This window comes from Lepidochelys kempii, chromosome 18 (assembly GCF_965140265.1).
Source record: "Lepidochelys kempii isolate rLepKem1 chromosome 18, rLepKem1.hap2, whole genome shotgun sequence".
NCBI lineage: Eukaryota > Metazoa > Chordata > Testudines > Cheloniidae > Lepidochelys > Lepidochelys kempii.
In genome coordinates, this window is record NC_133273.1 from 18972724 (window position 1) to 18993780 (window position 21057).

Sequence of the window (21057 nt, forward strand, 5' to 3'; positions counted from 1 at the left end):
TTCTTTCAAAGGTTTACAACTGAACATTGACTTAATACAGCTCTGAAACGACTATGCAGAAGAAAAATGCTGCTTTTAATCATCTTAATTTAAATGATTCAAGCACAGAAAAAGTTTCCTTCCTTTGTCAAATCTTTTTTATAACTTTCCCTTTATTTTTTAGTAGTTTAACACAGGACTGCACTTTACAGTATTTGCTTTCCCCCCCATCTCTGGTTCCAAATGAGGGGTCTGGTTGACTGGTCAGTTCATAACTCTGAGGTTCTGCTGTACATATAAAATGCCTAAAATAAAACCACACTAAGTGTGATGTGATACAGTGAAACCTTATGGGTTTATCAGTGCTCACACTGAAACCAACGCAAGTTTTGCTTGAGTAAAGAATGCAGGATTTGGTTCATGGTCAGTTCCTTGCTCAAGAATTGGACTAGCTGAATGTCCGTACATATCTCAGTAAAAACATTACCTTGCCCAATGTAATTTCAATGAGTTCTTCTTCATGTGGCGGTTCTGCTGGGCTTTGTGCATTTTCTGCCTCGAGATCTGCCTCGGTGATTAATGCATCTTGACTAAATTGTTCTAAAAGACAAACCGGATGTTTGGCCTGAGTAACTAACTCTGTGTTAAAAGCATCAGAACTCATGTCCCTTGAGTTCTGGGGAATAATACAAGGCCCATATCTTCTGTCAGGTTTTTGAGGAGGGGATTTATGGGGGAATCTAGAAAATGATTTCTCTTTGTTCATATGAATGATCAGGAGAGAAGAGGGTACAATTTAATGGTTAAAGACGTACTGTAAATGTTCAGAATGCAGCAAGACCTGTTGTTGTTCTTAACTTATCTTGTTTGAGAGTGAGTTCATAGTCGACAGTTTGCTCTAGTCAGGTGATAGCTCTATCTTCCCCGCTTATGAGCCTCCCGCTACTGGGTGAGTTTCATTGGTCTAGTGGAATGTAGCTGTGATAGGTGGCCAGGTTCATCCCAGAGGGAGCTGGGTCCAATCCCATGAAGGGCCCCAAATCACAGAGCTTGAATTGGACTCTGTATCCAGCGGGGATCCAATAGGGAGTGCAGAGAGCAGAATATCAGCGTGATGTTTTCAGTAAAACCTGTGTTGCAAGCATGATGTGCTGCTGCATTTTGGACCATTAGCTGATTCATACTCAGCACAGATATAAACATAGAATCATAGAAGATTAGAGTTGGAAGAGACCTCAGGAGGTCATTCAGTCCCCCCTGCTCAAAACAGGACCAACCCCAACTAACTCATCACAGCCAGGGCTTTGTTAAGCCGGGCCTTAAAAACCTCTAAGGATGGAAATTCCACCACCTCCCTAGGCAACCATTCCAGTGCTTCACCACCCTCCTAGTGAAATAGATTTTCCTAATATTCAACCTAGACCACCCCCACTGCAACTTGAGACCACTGCTTCTTGTTCTGTCATCTGCCACCACTGAGAACAGCCTAGCTCCGTCCTCTTTGGAACCCTCCTTTAGGCAGTTGAAGGCTGCTATCAAATCCCCCCTCACTCTTCTCTTCTGCAGACTAAATAAGCCCAATTCCCTCAGCCTCTCCTTGTAAGTCATGTTCTCCAGCCCCCTAATCATTTCCGTTGCCCTCCGCTGAACTCTCTCCAATTTGTCCACATCCTTTCTGTAGTGGGGGGGCCCAAAACTGGACACAATATTCCAGATGTGGCCTCACCAGTGCCAAATAGAGGGGAATAATCACTTCCCTTGATCTGCTGGCAATGTTTCTACTAATGCAGCCCAATATGCAGTTAGCCTTCTTGGCAACAAGGGCACACTGTTGACTCATATCCAGCTTCTCATCCACTGTAATCCCCAGGGCCTCTTCTGAACTGCCTCTTAGCCAGTCGGTCCCCAGCCTGTAGCAGTGCATGGGATTCTTCTGTCCTAAGTGCAGGACTCTGCACTTGTCCTCCTTGAACCTCATCAGATTTCTTTTGGCCCAATCCTCCAATTTGTCTAGGTCACTCTGGACCCTATCCCTACCCTCCATCGTACCCAAGCTTAGTGTCATCCGTGAATGTGAACATCATAGAATCATAGAATATCAGGGTTGGAAGGGACCTCAGGAGGTCATCTAGTCCAACCTCCTGCTCAAAGCAGGACCAATCCCCAATTAAATCATCCCAGCCAGGGCTTTGTCAAGCCTGACCTTAAAAACTTCTAAGGAAGGAGATTCTACCACGTCCCTAGGTAACGCATTCCAGTGTTTCACCACCCTCCTAGTGAAAAAGTTTTTCCTAATATCCAACCTAAACCTCCCCCACTGCAACTTGAGACCATTACTCCTAGTCCTGTCCTCTTCTATCACTGAGAATAGTCTAGAACCATCCTCTCTGGAACCACCTCAGGTAGTTGAAAGCAGCTATCAAATCCCCCCTCATTCTTCTCTTCTGCAGGCTAAACAATCCCAGTTCCCTCAGCTTCTCCTTATAAGTCATGTGTTCCAGACCCCTAATCATTTTTGTTGCCCTTCGCTGGACTCTCTCCAATTTATCCACATCCTTCTTGTAGTGTGGGGCCCAAAACTGGACACAGTACTCCAGATGAGGCCTCACCAATGTCGAATAGAGGGGGACGATCACGTCCCTCGATCTGCTCGCTATGCCCCTACTTATACATCCCAAAATGCCATTGGCCTTCTTGGCAACAAGGGCACACTGCTGACTCATATCCAGCTTCTCATCCACTGTCACCCCTAGGTCCTTTTCCGCAGAACTGTTGCCTAGCCATTCGGTCCCTAGTCTGTAGCTGTGCATTGGGTTCTTCCGTCCTAAGTGCAGGACCCTGCACTTATTATTGAACCTCATCAGATTTCTTTTGACCCAAACCTCCAATTTGTCTAGGTCCCTCTGTATCCTATCCCTGCCCTCCAGCGTATCTACCACTCCTCCCAGTTTAGTATCATCCGCAAATGTGCTGAGAGTGCAATCCACACCATCCTCCAGATCATTTATGAAGATATTGAACAAAACCGGCCCCAGGACCGACCCCTGGGGCACTCCACTTGACACCGGCTGCCAACTAGACATGGAGCCATTGATCACTACCCATTGAGCCCGACAATCTAGCCAACTTTCTACCCACCTTATGGTGCATTCATCCAGCCCATACTTCCTTAACTTGCTGACAAGAATACTGTGGGAGACCGTCTCAAAAGCTTTGCTGAAGTCAAGAAACAATACATCCACTGCTTTCCCTTCATCCACAGAACCAGTAATCTCATCATAGAAGGCGATTAGATTAGTCAGGCATGACCTTCCCTTGGTGAATCCATGCTGAGTGTTCCTGATCACTTTCCTCTCATGTAAGTGCTTCAGGATTGATTCCTTGAGGACCTGCTCCATGATTTTTCCGGGGACTGAGGTGAGGCTGACTGGCCTGTAGTTCCCAGGATCCTCCTTCTTCCCTTTTTTAAAAATTGGCACTACATTAGCCTTTTTCCAGTCATCCGGGACTTCCCCCGTTCGCCACGAGTTTTCAAAGATAATGGCCAATGGCTCTGCAATCACAGCCGCCAATTCCTTTAGCACTCTCGGATGCAACTTGTCCGGCCCCATGGACTTGTGCACGTCCAGCTTTTCTAAATAGTCCCTAACCACCTCTTTCTCCACAGAGGGCTGGCCATCTATTCCCCATGTTGTGATGCCCAGCGCAGCAGTCTGGGAGCTGACCTTGTTAGTGAAGATAGAGGCAAAAAAAGCATTGAGTACATTAGCTTTTTCCACATCCTCTGTCACTAGGTTGCCTCCCTCATTCATTAAGGGGCCCACACTTTCCTTGGCTTTCTTCTTGTTGCCCACATACCTGAAGAAACCCTTCTTGTTACTCTTGACATCTCTCGCTAGCTGCAGCTCCAGGTGCGATTTGGCCCTCCTGATTTCATTCCTACATACCCGAGCAATATTTTTATACTCTTCCCTGGTCATATGTCCAACCTTCCACTTCTTGTAAGCTTCTTTTTTATGTTTAAGATCCTCTAGGATTTCACCGTTAAGCCAAGCTGGTCGCCTGCCATATTTACTATTCTTTCGACACATTGGGATGGTTTGTCCCTGTAACCTCAATAAGGATTCTTTAAAATACAGCCATCTCTCCTGGACGCCTTTCTCCCTCATGTTATTCTCCCAGGGGATCCTGCCCATCAGTTCCCTAGGTTGTCAAAGTCTGCTTTTCTGAAGTCCAATATTCTTCATCGGGATAACATCGGACGTTTGACACCAGTTTATACCAGCCGAACATCTGACTCTTACTATTTTGCAATTCTCCCAATCCAATATTCAGTTACTGGCACTAATATTCTCTGCACAAAGGATCAGCCCAAATTCACCCCCCACAACAGGTTCCACATTCACTCTGGCTCCACTTGGCGGTTGGTCACGCATGACTTGCCCTGGGTGAATCCATGTTGACTGTTCCTGATCACCTTCTTCTCCCTCCAAGTTTGTGGGAATTCTCCCTCCAAGTGCTTCAAAATGGATTCCTTGAGGACCTGCTCCATGATTTTTCCAGGGAATGGGGTGAGGCTGACTGGTCTGTAGTTCCCCAGATTCTCCTTCTTCCCTTAATAATGATTATTTTAGATTGATTATAGCATCTACCCTCCTAAAAGATTCCAAAGTGCCTCAAACTATATTCATATTGCACAAAGAAAAGTACCCACGTCTGGAGTGGGGGCAGTAACCAGCCGGTGACTGCACATGTAATGCCAACAGACCCTGGTCATCGTTGGCGGGATTGAACCTGGGACCTCTGGAGTTAAATGCATGAACTAAAAGCCATATGGCTGTTAGTTAAGGCTGTAGAGCAGACTCATTCATCTGTGTCTCTAAGTGGTCTCAGTGCCACTACATGAGACAGAACACCACACCCGGGAGGTGTGTGGCTTACACATACTTCATAATTGGGGTAAGAGGGGTAATTTTGGCCAACTTAGCAAATCATGCTCAATATGTCATGGGATCTTTAATATGCATGGAGAACAGAGAAGATCTTAACGTTTAAGATCTCACCCAAAAGACAGCATACAGATATTGTATGTTGTAGAGAGAGCATGATAATTGGAACAAAACAATCTAAAGAACTGTTACTGAATCTTTTAGGTTCAAAACACAAAATCCATTTTTTAATTAAAAAAAGAAATCTTTATATGATTTTCAGTGTCTTTTGATCAGAATGGTAAAATGATCAGAATGACTGGGAGCACTTCGCTTCTTAAATATCTGTATTAATGGCTGTAAGTCTCTCCCCCCCCCCAATCTTATAAAGCACAAAATAAAGATTAAAAGATGAAAGGAAAAATGTCTGAGGAGCTTCATCTGTATGTCATTTTGTTCCTAAAATTATAGGTTGTAAAAATAAACTTGTCATGTGGTTCTCTTGTGAAAGGTGGGTGTTCAGTTGATGAGACAAGAACAATGATAACAATTTTGTAGTCTCTGCAGGAAAACTCAGTTGGATTTTGTTTTTACCTGAGGTTAGTAGTTGATAAGGAGTGAGGTTGTTGGGGACATTCTCCACTGCTTTTGGTATATGCAAGAGTGCCAGTGCATTATTTTTAGTCACTTTTGTGTGGTGCCCAGATGCCTTTAGGTTGGGACAGCATACAAACAAAAACATCTATTACTACTGGAATGGTTATTTGTTTCACTTATTGAGCAGGTTTACTAAGCATCTTAGCTCCAGTCTCCTATGTGAACCAATGAAACTGCTAGGAGAATGCTTAGCCTCAGAAATTGCAGAAGGTCAATTTTCTAAAACCATAGTCTCACCTATATGGCTGCTGCCCAGGCTGCTTTCAGTCTTCTGGCTCTCAGGCAGGCTTATGTGTAGGGTAACTTCTTCAGTATGGACAGGAGAAACTTGTTCCTTGTTTTCATATATAGATGATTCCACAGGACTGCTGCTGGCTCTCTCTTCAGAGGTGATGCCATCTAAAGCAGGACTAACCTAATTAGATGATTTATAGAAAAGATTTTAAAACATAAAACATATCAAGATGTAACTTAATTGCACCTAGTTCCAATTCCATCTGCCACTTTTCGAAAGGAAGTAGCCTTATTATCTATCTACATTATATATTGTGTGTGGAGAAAATGCACTGTGCGTTCCATACAAAGTGCACACTTCTTTATACTACAGGTTTATTGGCGGTAGGATGCAATTATTGCTGCTCAGAAACAGAACTGATATAGTGAGCACAGTTCACTAGAACATTGAGCGACTGTGTTCAGAAAAATGACTCAGGAAAATTGACATTGTGTATTGGTTCTCAAGGACTTCATAACAAATTTCCGAAAACATACAAGTAAACAGGTGCTTTTCTTTAACTGCCAAAGCGGAAAATTCAGCCTTGGATCTGAGTCAAGCATAGCTTGTTACCAGTGATAAAGACTCTGCATTTGAAACTGGGCAAGTCTGCTGCTAATGTATAGAATCCATATTACTTGTTAAGGTGTTCTGGATTTGCACTGGAATAAAGAGTGATAAAACTTTGTTTTAGTTAGCAAAGAAAGGGGATATGAAAGAGAATATAGACAAGGAGTTGTGAATTCAGAAGGTGTCATTTCTAAATAGTCAATTTTCTTATATGAATAACACTTTTATATTATAGAATTAGAGTGGAAAACCATGGTGAAGAGTCAGCTCAGCAGTTTTATTGTACATTATGTTTGACAGTCTCTCTTATAACAGGTCTATCACTTTCTTCAAATTTAAAAAAGAGATTAGTTTTGAAATACCTTGGAGCCAATTAAACTCTAATATATAAGAAGAAGAAGCTAAAGATAGGGCTGATTAAAAAAAATCAGATGAAATATCCTCAAATTGTCCCATTGATTTACTGTGGGACTTTAACAACATTGTTAAAATGTAAACTTTTTTTTTTTTTTTTTTAATCAAGACAGCAGTTACAGGGCATGATAAGATTGATGGTATGATTTTTTTTAAAACCGCACTGGAGGAAAAAAAAAAAAGATTCACTGGAAATGCCACCCTGGAATCAACTAATTATCCCAGCTTTCTTTTTTTTTAAAAAAAATAAGCGTCTAACTTTGTGGTTGCAGAGGAAAGAATGAAAATGTGACTTGTGTATACCTGAAATGCTCAGAAAACCCCAAATGTATTATTTTAATTTTTTTTTATAATTTTTAAACTGATTCCATGATATTTTGGGATGCTCAGACTCTATTTTTGAATGCTTGCGTTTGTCAATGTTGCATAACTGTTTTTCAAATCTAACAAGCTCTACTGGCTAGAGTGTCTAAATCAGTCTGATGAAATGCCCTTGGACCCACCATTCTTTCAAGGGAAGATTTCGCTGTTGTTGTGCATGTGCCATTGTCAGCCGCTGATGTCTGAAGTTTAAATCTCGTTCCCAAAGCGCCACGGTTTGTTAGGATGATCATCCGTGAAATTGTCTCCCCCACCACGTGAGTGCCAAAGTCAATGAGCTCTTTATCTAGTGCCAGCTGTAAGGAGAAAAACCATAATTACTGCTGTCCTAGATAGTCAGTAATGTCAATTAAATGAACATCTACCATTTTCAGCATAAGACTTGAAAGTCCTTATTACCTCTTCAAAGACAATGTCAAATAATGACACAAATTATGGGCACTCTTCTGTCTTTTGTGTAGAAGCCAACCCATCTGAACAACAAAGTCATATTAAAGTGAACAACTTTCCTTTCACTCCATTAAATGATGCTGGAAACAGTTGGCCAGATTCTGCGATTAGTTACATCATTGCATAAATCTGTGGTAACTCCCATGAAATCCAGGGAGTTATTCTGTATTTATACATTGGTTTTCAGGGCAGAATTTGGCCCTGTTGTGCTTTTTATATCACAATTAGTTGGACTTATCTTGCTGGAAAAGAAGAGTGTCCAATGTATTGTATTGACTCGCAATCAATTTGTGACACATTCTAGCTTGTTAGGTCTATAACAGCTTTAACCTTATAATGACTCATTAGTAGAGGTGGAATTTTCATTGATCTTGTAATTAAGTTTATGGAAGAGGCATATGAAATAGTTTCAAGCATCACGTGGCTGAAGAGAATGAGTCTTTCTTTTGTAAAACTTGTTAACCTTCAATCTGCTAGCAGACCACAGTGGGCTGAATTCCCACAAACTTTTAAAGCATACAGAGTGTTTCTTTATACAATTTACACTTCAATTCGTAAAATTTTAAAGTTGCTATAGTTCAGATCTTTCCCCTTTCCGCATCTTTCTTTAAAGCTTCCACGGACCCTTTCCCATAGAAAGTGTTATTTCTTTTGAAAGGGATGGAAAACAAATCCGTTTTATAAGAGGCAACTTTAAATGAAGCAAAGACATAGGAAAATTACTTTGGTTGACAAGGACTCTAGTTATGTGAAATAGAGAATGTACACAACTGTAATGGCCTGGAAAATCATTGAATCCATGATAGCAGACAACTGGCCATCTGCTCTTTCAAATCCATATACACAACTCAAAGGCTTTATGATCACTGAGATATTTTCTTATGGGTTTGCTGTGCTGCTAAATTTCACATTTAGTAGCAAATAGATATTAGAGCAGCTGATTTATTAGGCAATTTATTTACTGGCAATTTGCTGCCAAGTCAGGGGTGAAGTTCTGAATCAGGCACTACGGTGATATTTAATACCAGTATTCATGGCCATAGGCACCAACTCATGGGTGCTCCAGCGCTGGAGCACCCATGGAAAAAAATAGTGGGTGTTCAGCACTCACTGGCAGCCCCCCCAATCAGCTCCTCCTTCCCCCCAGCACCTCCCACCCTCCGGTGGCCCTGACTATCAGCTCCTCCCCTCTCTCCCAGTGCCTCCCACCCACCCAGGAGGTGCTGGCAAGAGGGGCAGGAGCAAGGGTGGGGTGCGCTTGTGGGAGCGGTGGAATGGGGCAGGGGTGGGGGGTTGGGAGAAGGGATGGAATGGGGGCGGGGCCTGGGATGGAGCAGGGGTCGAGCACCCCCAGCAACTCATAAAGACAGTGTCTGTGTTCATGGCTATGGGAAATCAACAAAAAGTTGCTCATTTCAAGGGTTGACTTTTTTACCTTGACTTGTAGGGAACAGAGGGATGATTAGAAGAAGCACCTTTTGTTGAAGAAAAATGATGGACTTAGGGCTTGGCTACACTTGCGAGTTAAAGCGCTTTAAAGCAGCCCTGGGTGTCCTAGCTCCACTACCCTTCCACACTGGCAAGGCATGTAGAGCGCTCTGACTCTGCGGTTAGAGTGCTCCAGGTACTCCACCTCGGCGAGAAGATTAACACTTGGTGCGCCTTGGCTGAAACACCCGGGCATCAGTGTGAACGAGGTGTTACATTACTGCGGTCTGATCAGCCTCCAGAAACATCGCATAATCCCCTTAAGTCAAGTGGCCACTCTTGTCATTGTTTTGGAATCACTGCAGGAATGAGGATATGCCCTTTGAAAGCTCTGTTTCTGACAGCCGGCTGCTTATCTGCTCCAAGACAAAGCAAACCATTACTGTGGAATGCTGTGTATGAGAGAGAGAGAGAGAGAGAGAGAGAGAGAGGCTGGGGAGGGGGAAGGGGGAGTCTGCTGCTGTCTGAACTTACAAGACAGCATGCTGACCTGGTCTCAGCCCCCCAAAAACCCACTCTCCCCCCCTACATACACACAACACACTCCCTGTCACACTCCCCCCCATTTGAAAAGCACGTTGCAGCCGCTTGCATGCTGAGATAGCTACCACAATGCACTGCTCTCTGTAGCCGTTGCAAGAGCTGCTAACGTGGTCATGCCAGTGCGCTTGCGGCTGTCAGTGTGGACAGACTACAGCACTTCCCTACTGCGCTCTACAAAGGCTGGTTTAACTCAAAGCGCTCTACATCTGCAAGTGTAGCCCTGCCCTTCAGGCTTGTCTACACTTACATTTTATAGCGCTCTAACATGTTGGTTCAGGAGGGCGAAAAATCACCCCCCTGAGCGCAGCACGTCGGAGTGCTTTAAAGCGCTAGTGTGGACAGGCTTCGAGCGCTGGGAGCCATGCTCCCAGCACTCTGAGCTAATCCCCTCACGGAGGTGGATTACCAGGAGCGCTGGGAGAGCTCTCTCGCAGCACTCGCGCACAACCACACTTGCGCTTCAAAGCGCTGCCGCAGGAGCGCTCCCGCGGCAGCGCTTTGAAGTTTCCAGTGTAGCCATGCCCTTAGTACATGCTCCACTTTCAGTATCAAGTAATCCTACTGAAGTCAAAATGACTTCTCATGTGCTTAAATTTAAGCACATGGTTAAGTGGTTTACTAGATTGAGGACTTCCTGAATAATACACTGCATTTCTTTTCACAGTTTCTATTTTCTTATTTTTCCTCTTCTATGTATTTGATTATTTTTGCTTTGTTCCACTATCTCGGAGTAAAACTTGCTGTCTGCTGAGCTCTCAATGTGAAATACAATAAAGGAACTTAAACAATCCAAACTCAAACTTTTCTGAATTTTAACAACAATACTAAAAATTCCAAGCTAGAGCAAAACAAATGTTTTCGACTGAAACTTTTTTCAGCAAAAGATGCAGATTTGAAAACGTGGAAACATTTTGCAGATTCACATTGTTTTTGCCTAACATTTTAAGTCAAGAAAAAAACCCCAAAACCCTTCAAATCAAACCATTACATTTTGATATTTTCAAAATGAAATGTTTACATTTTTTTTGGTTCAAAATAATTTTTCATTTTGAAATTTCCTTTAATTTTATTTTTAAAATTAAACTTTAAAAAAATGTTCAACCAAAATGAAACCTTTTGTTCAAGCTGAAATGAATTTTTTTCAACTCTTTGATTCATGGAAAATTTTTGAAAAATTTCCTTTTTGGTTTGATCTGACACAACTTTAAAATAATTAATTTTATTTATTTATTTATTTTAGAATTGCCAATGAACTGAAAAATCTATAATTTGCCCAGTTCTACTCCAGGATATTTCTCTTGTGTCTAAATCCTTTTTATACCTGTTTGGGCTGCTAAAAGGACTACTAGGAATACTCCAAATTTTGTATTTGCAACCGATTCCTCAGTGACTGCTATATTGGAAAAATCATCCTGCATACCCATTTCCATCCAGTGTCTAGATTTGTTTAGTGTCAGTCTGTAGGCACACATTGTTTATCCCCATCTTTTTTGGTCTGTGATGCAATCTTGTGACTGATATATCTTCACTTATCTGATAAGGAAGTTTCAAAAGAGCTGCTGCTCTGCCAAAGTACATTCTTCAAAGTAGCCCATGAGAAATCAAATGCCCCCACTTAAGAAAAACTAGTGCCTCCTGTGAAAATACGGTGTGTCATAGCTTAAATATAATAGGTATATGTTCCTCATTTAAAACCAGGTTTAAAATTTTTCTAAAGGCTGACACTTTGCGTAAGGAGAGATAGTTTATAAGTTTTATTATGAATAGATGGAGGGATCTAAAGATGTTATATGATTTTTTTTGTCTAAATGGAAAGCTAAGCTTATGAACAATTTCCTAGACATAGGCTGGATTTTCAAAGAAACGTAAGGAAGTAAGGTACGCAACTTCTGTTTGTGACTTTGAACATCTTTTCCCCTCTCCTGTCATATTGTGCCACAATTTTTAAAACAACTCCCAACTGGTTTCCACTGGAAGTTAAGGTCACAGCTCATAGTGAGCTGTATACGTTAAAGTGATTTTTTAAAGGTCTCAGTGAAACCCTCAGCGTTTGATTGTAATGTGTAAGATAGCACGTCTTCTCATACAATAAGTTATTTTCACATCCAGTAAAATATGAAATACATGTTGTATTGTTATGTTCAAAATAAAACAAGAAGGAAAAGTAATGGGTGTTGGCTACATGTACCACGCATTTACCTACCCTTTTTGCATGTTAATTAGAGGACCCAAATGATAAAGGCTTAACTATAATTTTAACAGATTTTAACTATAAGCACATGAGTACCTTGTAAGCTCTTTGGAGGCAGAACATCTGTTTGTTCTGTGTTTGTACAGCCCCTAGCCCCATGGGATCCTTGTGCATGACTAGGGGACCTAGGCACTTCTGTATTGCACATAATTAATAAATAGTAGTAGTAAGAGTCCCACTGACTCCAGTTAGAGTAGAGTACTCACATGCTTAAAGATAAGCACATGCATAAATCTCTGTAGAGTTTGGGGCCGGAGACTTTAAAAAAACAGCATTTCTTGTTTAACTCAAAATATAACAATGCATCTACTAGGCACAAATGTTGGACATTGTAAGGTTCTTTGTAAGCATGTTAGTAAACAAACTATAAACAAATCTTTATGAAATATGCTAATAGTAATGCTGCACTTTCATAGAAGAATCTATTCAGGAATGAATCATTATGGCAAAAGAGTACTTTAGACAGAGAGGAATAAGTGAAGTGTATACATTTCTAAGTATTCTCACTAATATTTATATTCATTTTGCTCTTACACTGGACTCTCTCATCCAAAGTATTTAAAGTTAAAAAAGTTGACTTACCACACATCTCTTGGTTGTACATTTCAGTGGAATGGAAAAGGAACCATTCTGAGCCAAAAATGTGACTTTTCCTTCAAGAACTTCATTTATCTAAACAAAATAATTTAAAAAAATTAATGATGCATCTAAACAGATTAAACATTAAATCTTTAGTCATCTGAACAAGTTAATAAATAAACTAATTACAGTAAAGAAGAAATAAATACATTCTTAAGGTTCGATACTGTAACATAATTTTAGTGTGTCTAGGTTTCTATGTAACTGCAATCTTTTTTTCGTAATTATCTAACTTATTTCAGGAGGTAACATCTAATATGTTCCAGTTTGGAGCAATTTTCAGCCTGAGAATACATGCTACAGATATACTTAATACTTGGAGTTATAAACAAATATTGCACTAGAAAATGCCAGTGTGTGGTGTGCAAGATAGTTAAATTAGAATATTATTTTTAAGGTTGTAATTATCTTTGTTTCCTTTCTAACAATAAACAAAATCGGACTAAAATGATACTATTATCAAATTAGGTGGGTGGATAACACTATTATTCACACCATCCTGTAACTAACGTATCTGTATTATAATTGCTGCATAAAGTGCACTTACCATTGGTTTAAATGTGACCACCACTTCACATGACATTCCAGCAGACATCTGGCCAGGTGGATCAAAGCTGTGCAGATCATAAATGTATGACACTGAGTTAGATTTATATATCAAAATCCAGTTCCCAAAATTCACAGGAAAATTACATATTTTTACTTGGGTGAATTTATTACACACAAGTCAGAAAGAGTGACAGGCCAGTGAAAGGCTGTGCAAACATTGAGAAATAATAAATAATCACACTTTGTACTTGTATAGAGCTTTTCACTGGAAAATCTCAAAGTGCTTTAAAAAGACGAGTGTTATTGTACCCATTTTACAGATGGGGAAACTGAGGCATTGGGGGTGAAGTGATTAGCCCAAGATCATACAAAGTACCAGTAGCAGTGTCAAGAATAGAACCTAAGTCTTTTGACTGCAGTCCCCTGTTCTAGCTACAAGGACACAGCTTCTCCTAATATCTACATGTGTCTGTTGAGCATCCTGACCTGTAATACCTCTGCTAATCAAGTTCCAGAGCAAGGAAAAAAAGAGATAAATTAAAAAGAACCATGCAGTTGCAAGCTGACTACACAACATTACAGTATGTGTTGTCTGTTGCAAATTGTACAGACAGCAACATTTATATCTTATCCTCTGAGTAGAAGTTGCCAGTCATTTCAAATTGTGCCATATTTTACGGTCTTTGTGATGTGAACAAAAAGTCCACCAGGGACTTCAGTGAGACCATTAAACTTCTTTTCAATTGTGACTGAAACAGGATTTATGAGACAAGAAATCTAGCTGCTGCATTCTAAGTACTGCTAGTGAGTCACAGCTGAGGGTCTGTTCTGGCAACATGCCAGAGAAGATGGAAACTAAGCAAATGAAATAACTGGATATTATTAGTAAGGGGAATTCCCAGGCAAGCTGGACTATCTTGGCACTGTTAGAAACACACCTTAAATCATAAGAAAAACTAATCTTATTAAAGGCACATTTTAAAAAAATCCTCCTCCAATCACACTTGAAAAAAGGGAACACCATTCAAGGTTCTGGGGTTGAAACATGCTTACAGTCTAGAGAAAGTTTGCTGGACTAATCTTCGCTCTTAGCAAGGACCCTCAACCGCAAAGGTAGCCTAAATTCAGCCAGTGCAGCCTGTAAATGGCAAAGATGATGACCTTTCATTGGAGAGTAATCAACATCAAGGTCCAAACATCTGCAATGTTTACTACTTCACCATATTACGTACATTCATTCACACTGTATCTCCTTGCACCCCTAAACACGTCTGCATTATTGCAGTTCGTGTGTGTGTGTGTGTGATGAGGGAGAGTAGTGTGGACAGCTATGGAGTCCCTTATGGAAAATTCCTACAGGATATTATAGAAACTGAGATCCTTTCAAACTGGGGTTTTGAATGGTCCTATAAAACTTAATGGAGAATTCTGTCCCTGCTATAGAATTCTACAGAATGTCTCTCTTTAAGACTCTTACATTCTAGAGGCTTTTGGAGTAATATCTAAGGAACCATGTTGGTTACATCCATATTGAGTTCTACAGCCCTTTTCCATATGGGTAGCTACATGGGGTTTTGAGTCTGCTCCTATTCAAGTCAATGAAAAAACTCCCATTAACCTGGATGATGCAGGATCATGTCCAGGATGACTCCAGAGCTACCCTTTGTGTGCTGAGCTCCTGGGCAGACTACTCTGTGGGAACATATAGAGGGATGAGGACTCCCAGTGGTGGGTCAGGGGTCTGTGAACTCCTTGGATCCACTGGCCCTCAGATCTGCCCATGAGGGAGTAGCAACTGCCTGAGGCAGTTTGACCTGGCAATAGCTAGAAGTAGCAGCGAGGGAGACACTCCATGCTGCCATGGGCCATGTGTGCATGCATACAACCCATATAATTGGAACACATATTCTAGTTATAAACGGGTTTGTTTTGAACTTGCTCATTGATTGATGACTCCCATGTGCAGTGTAGTATGTCCATTAGCATGAGAACATAGCTGTCCTTTGGTGGAAATACTCTCTATCACTAGTATTATTTTTAAAACACAAAGTATATAACTGCCTGCCTTATGAAAAAATTCTAACAGTGGAAGAAAATCCACATGTGCGACTCTCTTAAGGGAAGGTAGGTAAGTCAGCTATTAAGACAGCTTTGATTTACTCAGTAGTTTCCGAATGCTTGGCAAAAATTGGTTGGAGTAATAAATTATTAATCTATGGCTTTCTACTTGAGATAAGGTAAAGCATTACACAGCCTCTTTTACAAACGTGATCTGTGCTGTACAAGCAATTAGTATATTATCTTACACAGTCTTATTGGAAAAAAGATATATAGGTAAAATTTCTAGCTAGCTACTTGGTAAATGTAAGGGGAAAGAGTATAATTTAGTTTTTGAAACCTAAATTAATTCAGACATTTTTCCATGCAGTTTCCCAAAAACTGCATTAACGTACTTTGCTCACAGTACCTGAAGCTTAATTTGAAATTGGAAGGTACTTTGACAAACCTATTATACCAAGGTAAGATTTAGGATTTTTAGCAAGTTGTAATTTATATTTCAATCACATATCAGAAATGTTGAATTAAATATGCAATTCAATGAACATGCTAAATAAAGAAAAAAAATAACCAATCCTCAAGAGCATCCAAAGATGTGTAAGAAAATGGCTTTCCTAATCCATAAAAAAGTGTATTCATTTAATTTTAATTAAGAAGTCTTAATAGTTAAAATAATTGGTTCAAATTTTAGATCAATGTACAGTAGACTCCAAAGCTGGCATAAAGTTAGACTCCTATTCAGGAAAGCACTTAAGCATGTTTAAAATTAAGCATGTGCTTAGGTGCTTTCTTGAACTGGGGTCAAATTTGCATCTGTTTCTCCATGAGTCTGTGACTAAATTGTTCAGCATCCAACCTCTTCCCCTTTAACAATGAATGTGACAATGTTCAAGACACTGCAATAGCTTAAACTAGTCAATAGAGTCAAATGTCCTATTTCTAATTCAAAATGTGTTAAATTAAATTAAAATTGCAAAGGGCCATGAAAGGCTGTACTGAGAAGGATATTTGAAAGCAAGAGGTAAAATTTAACAAGAGCTTCTACAGCAGATTGAATTCAGAACTTTTAGCTCTCAAGGAGGTTGTGCTCACTCAGTAACTGTATCTTGTTGATATTCCAATACACTGTTGTAGGGACTGAAAGGATGGGGGTTGGTTTGTTAAGCACCATGGCTTATCTTATTGAGGCGGCTAGAAATTCAAAGCACAGCCTATCACTACAAAGTGGCAGAGGGCAGTGAGCTGTAAAATAGAATCTCTCGAGTATGAAATCAGTTATTGTATTAACATGACTTGTTCATTTCAGTGGGCAATATTTTGTGTCACTTCACTGGGGTACAACAGAAACATCAATGACAGAAACTATTTCCTCAGGTTAGCCTGAAGAGTTGGCAACTTTTAAATTCAATTATATGCAAAGCAAGCAAGTTTGGTTCAAGCTGTTTCATCTGTTAATAAATAGCATTTACACACACAATGCTGGCTTTTTTCACTTTTAAGCCTGATTATATTTGGTCTTCTTTTGTTTGGTTTAATAGAGTTCCAAATAAATGTGATATTTCCTTGGTATTTTTTTAAATTAAAGTTACTGAATTCTTGGGTTCAGAACATCTTAATCTAAGATTAGCCCATGCTTAAAAAGAAACAGACCTAGGATGCTCTCATTTGCTGATTCATAGGTATACAAAGGAATTTATCAATATAGTCGTTTATTGGAATCTGTCCCAACTGGACAAAATATTTTGCTACATAATCTATTATCAAAATTATGTTAAAGAATTGATGTAGACATCCCTAGAAATTTCTATTTAAATGATCTTTGTTGTAAAGATTTCTATTCCTTTATTTCATCAGCTCTTTTCATCTTAGCCTTTCATATGAACTACCAATAATCAGGAAGTTAACCTGAGCCATACCACAGAGGATGGCAGCTGACAGAAATTTTTTTGCCTATGTTAATGTAAAATCCCTTTCGGTAGCCCAGACAGAAACTCAGGTCCCTTTTCGCTAATTACCAGAGCGGTTCTTTGCCTTTTTCAAAGTGCCTGATATATTAAGTAAGAAACAATAGAAGTATTAATTAAGGCTTGAACCAAAGCCCACTGAAGCGAATAGGAGTCTTTCCATTGACTTCAATGAGCTTTGGATTAGCCCCTTGTTCACGATCACTATCAGATACTACAGAGATGGGCATGTTAGATTTACTAATATTCTCTTAATCCTCATTTTGCAAGACCATGTAATTTTTTCCCCTCACACTGGCATGGAATATTAATGATTTTAGATAAAACAAAAAGTCAGATAATTCTCATGCCCCATCCCTCCTCACTCTTTTGTCTGTTTATTTAGCTTGCAAGATATTTGGAGCAGGAATCTGTTACCCTACATCAGCCAGATTTTCAAATGCTCAGCACCCACAACTGGAACCAGATTTTCAGAGAAAAAAGAAAAATCAACTCCCCTGTAGGAACCTAAGTAAATAGTCAGATTTTCAAAAGTGCTCAGTTTGCTGGATGCCAGGCTCCTTTGAAAATCTGACCAATTATTGAGGTGCCTAATTGGGATCTTAAAATCTGGTCTCAGTTGTGGCTGCTGAGCCCTTCTGAAAATTCTGGTCCATGTCTATAAACTCCAGTGCTTTTCTGTGCAGTTAATTATAACAAATCATCTTATCACCAATGTGTGAGTGGAAAGTGGGCATCTAACTCCCTTAGGTGTCTTTAAAAAGAAATCAGTTAAGGCAGGCATTTTCAAATACCTAGAATATGGAAGGAACTATGTGAAATTAAATTCTATCTTGTCTAAAGACCTTCATGTAATTACCAGAAACAAAGGGTAGGAATTAGGAAATGAAGGATAGGAATAAACGGTCAGTTTTCAGAATGGAAAGAGGTAAATAGTGGTGTCCCCCAGGGGTCTGTACTGGGCCCAGTCCTATTTAACTTATTTAGAAAAAGGGGTAAACAGTGAGGTGGCAACATTTGTAGATGATACAAAACTACTCAAGATAGTTAAGTCCCAGGCGGACTCCAAAGAGCTATAAAAGGGATAGATAAGACAGAAAATATCATATTGCCTCTATATAAATCCATGGTACACCCACAATTTGAATACTGTGTGCAGATGTGGTCGCCCCATCTCAAAAAAGATATACTGAAATTGGAAAAGGTTCAAAAAAGGTCAACAAAAATGATTAGGGGTATGGAACGGCTGCCATATGAGGAGAGATGAATAAGGCTGGGACTTTTCAGCTTGAAAAAGAGATGACTAAAGGGGGGATATGACAGAGGTCTATAAAATCATGACTGGTGTGGGGAAGGTAAATATGAGAAGGAATAAATAACACTTCCTTAACACAAGAACTAGGGGTCACCAAAATAAATTAATAGGCAGCAGGTTTAAAACAAACAAAGGAAGTATTTTTTCACACAACACACAGTCAACCTGTGGAACTCCTTTCCAGAGGATGTTGTGAAGGCCTAGACTATAACAAGGTTCAAAAAAGAACACGATAAATTCATGGAGGATAGGTCCATCAATGGCTATTAGCCAGGATGGGCAGGGATGGTGTCCCTAGCCTCTGTTTGCCAGAAGCTGGGAATGGACAACAGGGGATGGATCACTTGATGATTACCTGTTCTGTTCATTCCCTCTGGGGCAGCTGGCATTGGCCGCTGTTGGAAGACAGGATACTGGACTAGATGGACCTTTGGTCTGACCCAGTATGGCCATTCTTATGTACCTGATAATTTTTCTAGTCACATTTTATTTTACTCCAAAGCAAGTTATTTCCAAGAAGGCAAAATACACAAACGTCAATCAATAGGATGGATCTCTTCAAAGTTGCACTGTATTTAAAGGCAACAAGAATTGCATTTTTAAGTGTTTTGCTTAGGGAAAGCTTGAAACATACTATATATTATGTTCAGATTGAATTATTTTATATGCTTTCACAATATATTAACAGGAGAATCACTATAGGCAGCTTGTGCCCAGCAAAAGCTTGACTGAAATATTAATTAGGACTATGGGAATTTTCAAGCCTTCCCATTTCTATCCCAGATACACTTCTGTTACAGTTAAAAGCTATTTCTATGATATGCACCCTAGCTAAAAAGTCTGGGAATAGAAAGAAGAGGCAGAATCAGGAAATGTTCTCGCTTCTTATGTATGCGTGCACATAAATGCACATGGCATCTCCTTCTATGCAAAAGAGTACTTTACAATTTCTGCACCTTAATGGCTGTTTAAAATCCATACCAACAAGGAGTCCGGTGGCAACTTAAGACTAATGGATTTATTTGGGCATAAGCTTTCGTGGGTAAAAATTTGATGCATCTGAAGAAGTGGGTTTTTACCCACAAAAGCTTATGCCCAAATAAATCCATTAGTCTTTGAGGTGCCACCGGACTTCCTGTTGTTTTTGTGGATACAGACTAACGTGGCTCCCCCCGATACTTAAAATCCATACCATTTCCCTTTGGTAGGGGAGGGTCTGTGTGCTCCCAAGCACATGTGGTGTTATGATCATGGGGAATGCCTAAACCTCAGTACTCTCAGGGGACCAAGGCAGGGTTGAAATCCCTCTGCAATGTCTTTGTGGCTCAGTGGCTATCAGTCGCTTTGCGGAGCCAGTACTTTGTAACACTTCTAGTGGGGTTCCCAGTGTGCCAAATGGAAATTAATACATGCAGGTGCAAGATACAGTAACTCCTCACTTAAAGTCATCCTGGTTAATGTTGTTTCGTTATTACATTGCTGATCAATTAGGGAACATGCTCGTTTAAAGTTGTGCAATGCTCCCTTATAATGTCGGCAGCCGCCTGCTTTGTCCACTGCTTACGGGAAGAGCAGCCCGGTGCAGCTAGCTGGTGGGGGCTTGGAACCAGGGTGGACTGGCAGCTCCCCACTCCCCTAAGTTCCCCGTGCAGAAGCCACTGCTCCTACCCTCTGCCTTGGAGCTGCTCCCCGAGCCTCCTGCTTGCTGGGGGAGGAGATAAGGGGGGCTAATGTCAGGGTGTCCCCCCCTGCTCCCGGACCCCACTTACCCCATCTCCATAGAGCAGGGGGACACACAAGAGGGCTTAGGATGGAGAGGGCTTCCTGGCAGCAGCTGTGGTCTCAGTTTGCTGATTAACTTAACAAGGCAGTGAACTTAAGAGTGGGTCAGCCTACTTAAAGGGGAAATGCGCATCTCCCTCTCACACACTGGGTGCCTGTCGCTGTCTCCCCTCCCTCCATTCCTGCTGCCTTGTAGAGTGTGAGGCTATATTAACAACGAGTTAACCCCTTGAGGGCTCAGCCAATTGCTAGTTTATCATTTAGCACTAAGGCAATCCCTGGGAAATATCCCAGGGTAGAAAGCTGGCTAGATTGTCGGGCTCAACGGGTAGTGATCAATGGCTCCATATCTAGTTGGCAGCCGGTATCAAGTGGAGTACCCCAAGGGTCGGTCCTGGGGCCAGTTTTGTTCAATATCTTCATAAATGATCTGGAGGATGGTGTGGATTGCACTCTCAGCACATTTGCGGATGATACTAAACTGGGAGGAGTGGTAGATACGCTGGAGGGGAGGGATAGGATACAGAAAGACCTAGACAAATTGGAGGATTGGGCCAAAAGAAATCTGATGAGGTTCAATAAGGATAAGTGCAGGGTCCTGCACTTAGGACGGAAGAACCCAATGCACAGCTACAGACTAGGGACCGAATGGCTAGGCAGCAGTTCTGCGGAAAAGGACCTAGGGGTGACAGTGGACGAGAAGCTGGATATGAGTCAGCAGTGTGCCCTTGTTGCCAAGAAGGCCAATGGCATTTTGGGATGTATAAGTAGGGGCATAGCGAGCAGATCGAGGGACGTGATCATTCCCCTCTATT

General features: G+C 40.8%; 1 protein-coding gene across 11 annotated transcripts in view; it reads right to left on the reverse strand.

Annotated features, from left to right (window-relative positions):
- CFAP74 (cilia and flagella associated protein 74) overlaps positions 1-21057 on the reverse strand; it is a 117698-nt gene that overhangs the window by 48370 nt on the left and 48271 nt on the right. For all 11 annotated transcript variants that reach the window (XR_012155532.1, XR_012155530.1, XR_012155531.1 and 8 more), the window contains 5 exons: positions 13122-13188; positions 12518-12607; positions 7326-7499; positions 5802-5979; positions 467-579 (listed from right to left, as the gene is read on the reverse strand). Coding sequence is in view for 8 of the 11 variants with exons in the window: in XM_073316515.1 (XP_073172616.1) it covers positions 467-579; positions 5802-5979; positions 7326-7499; positions 12518-12607; positions 13122-13188 (622 nt within the window). In the remaining 3 variants the exon portion in view is untranslated. The remainder of the gene's footprint in view (positions 1-466; positions 580-5801; positions 5980-7325; positions 7500-12517; positions 12608-13121; positions 13189-21057) is intronic.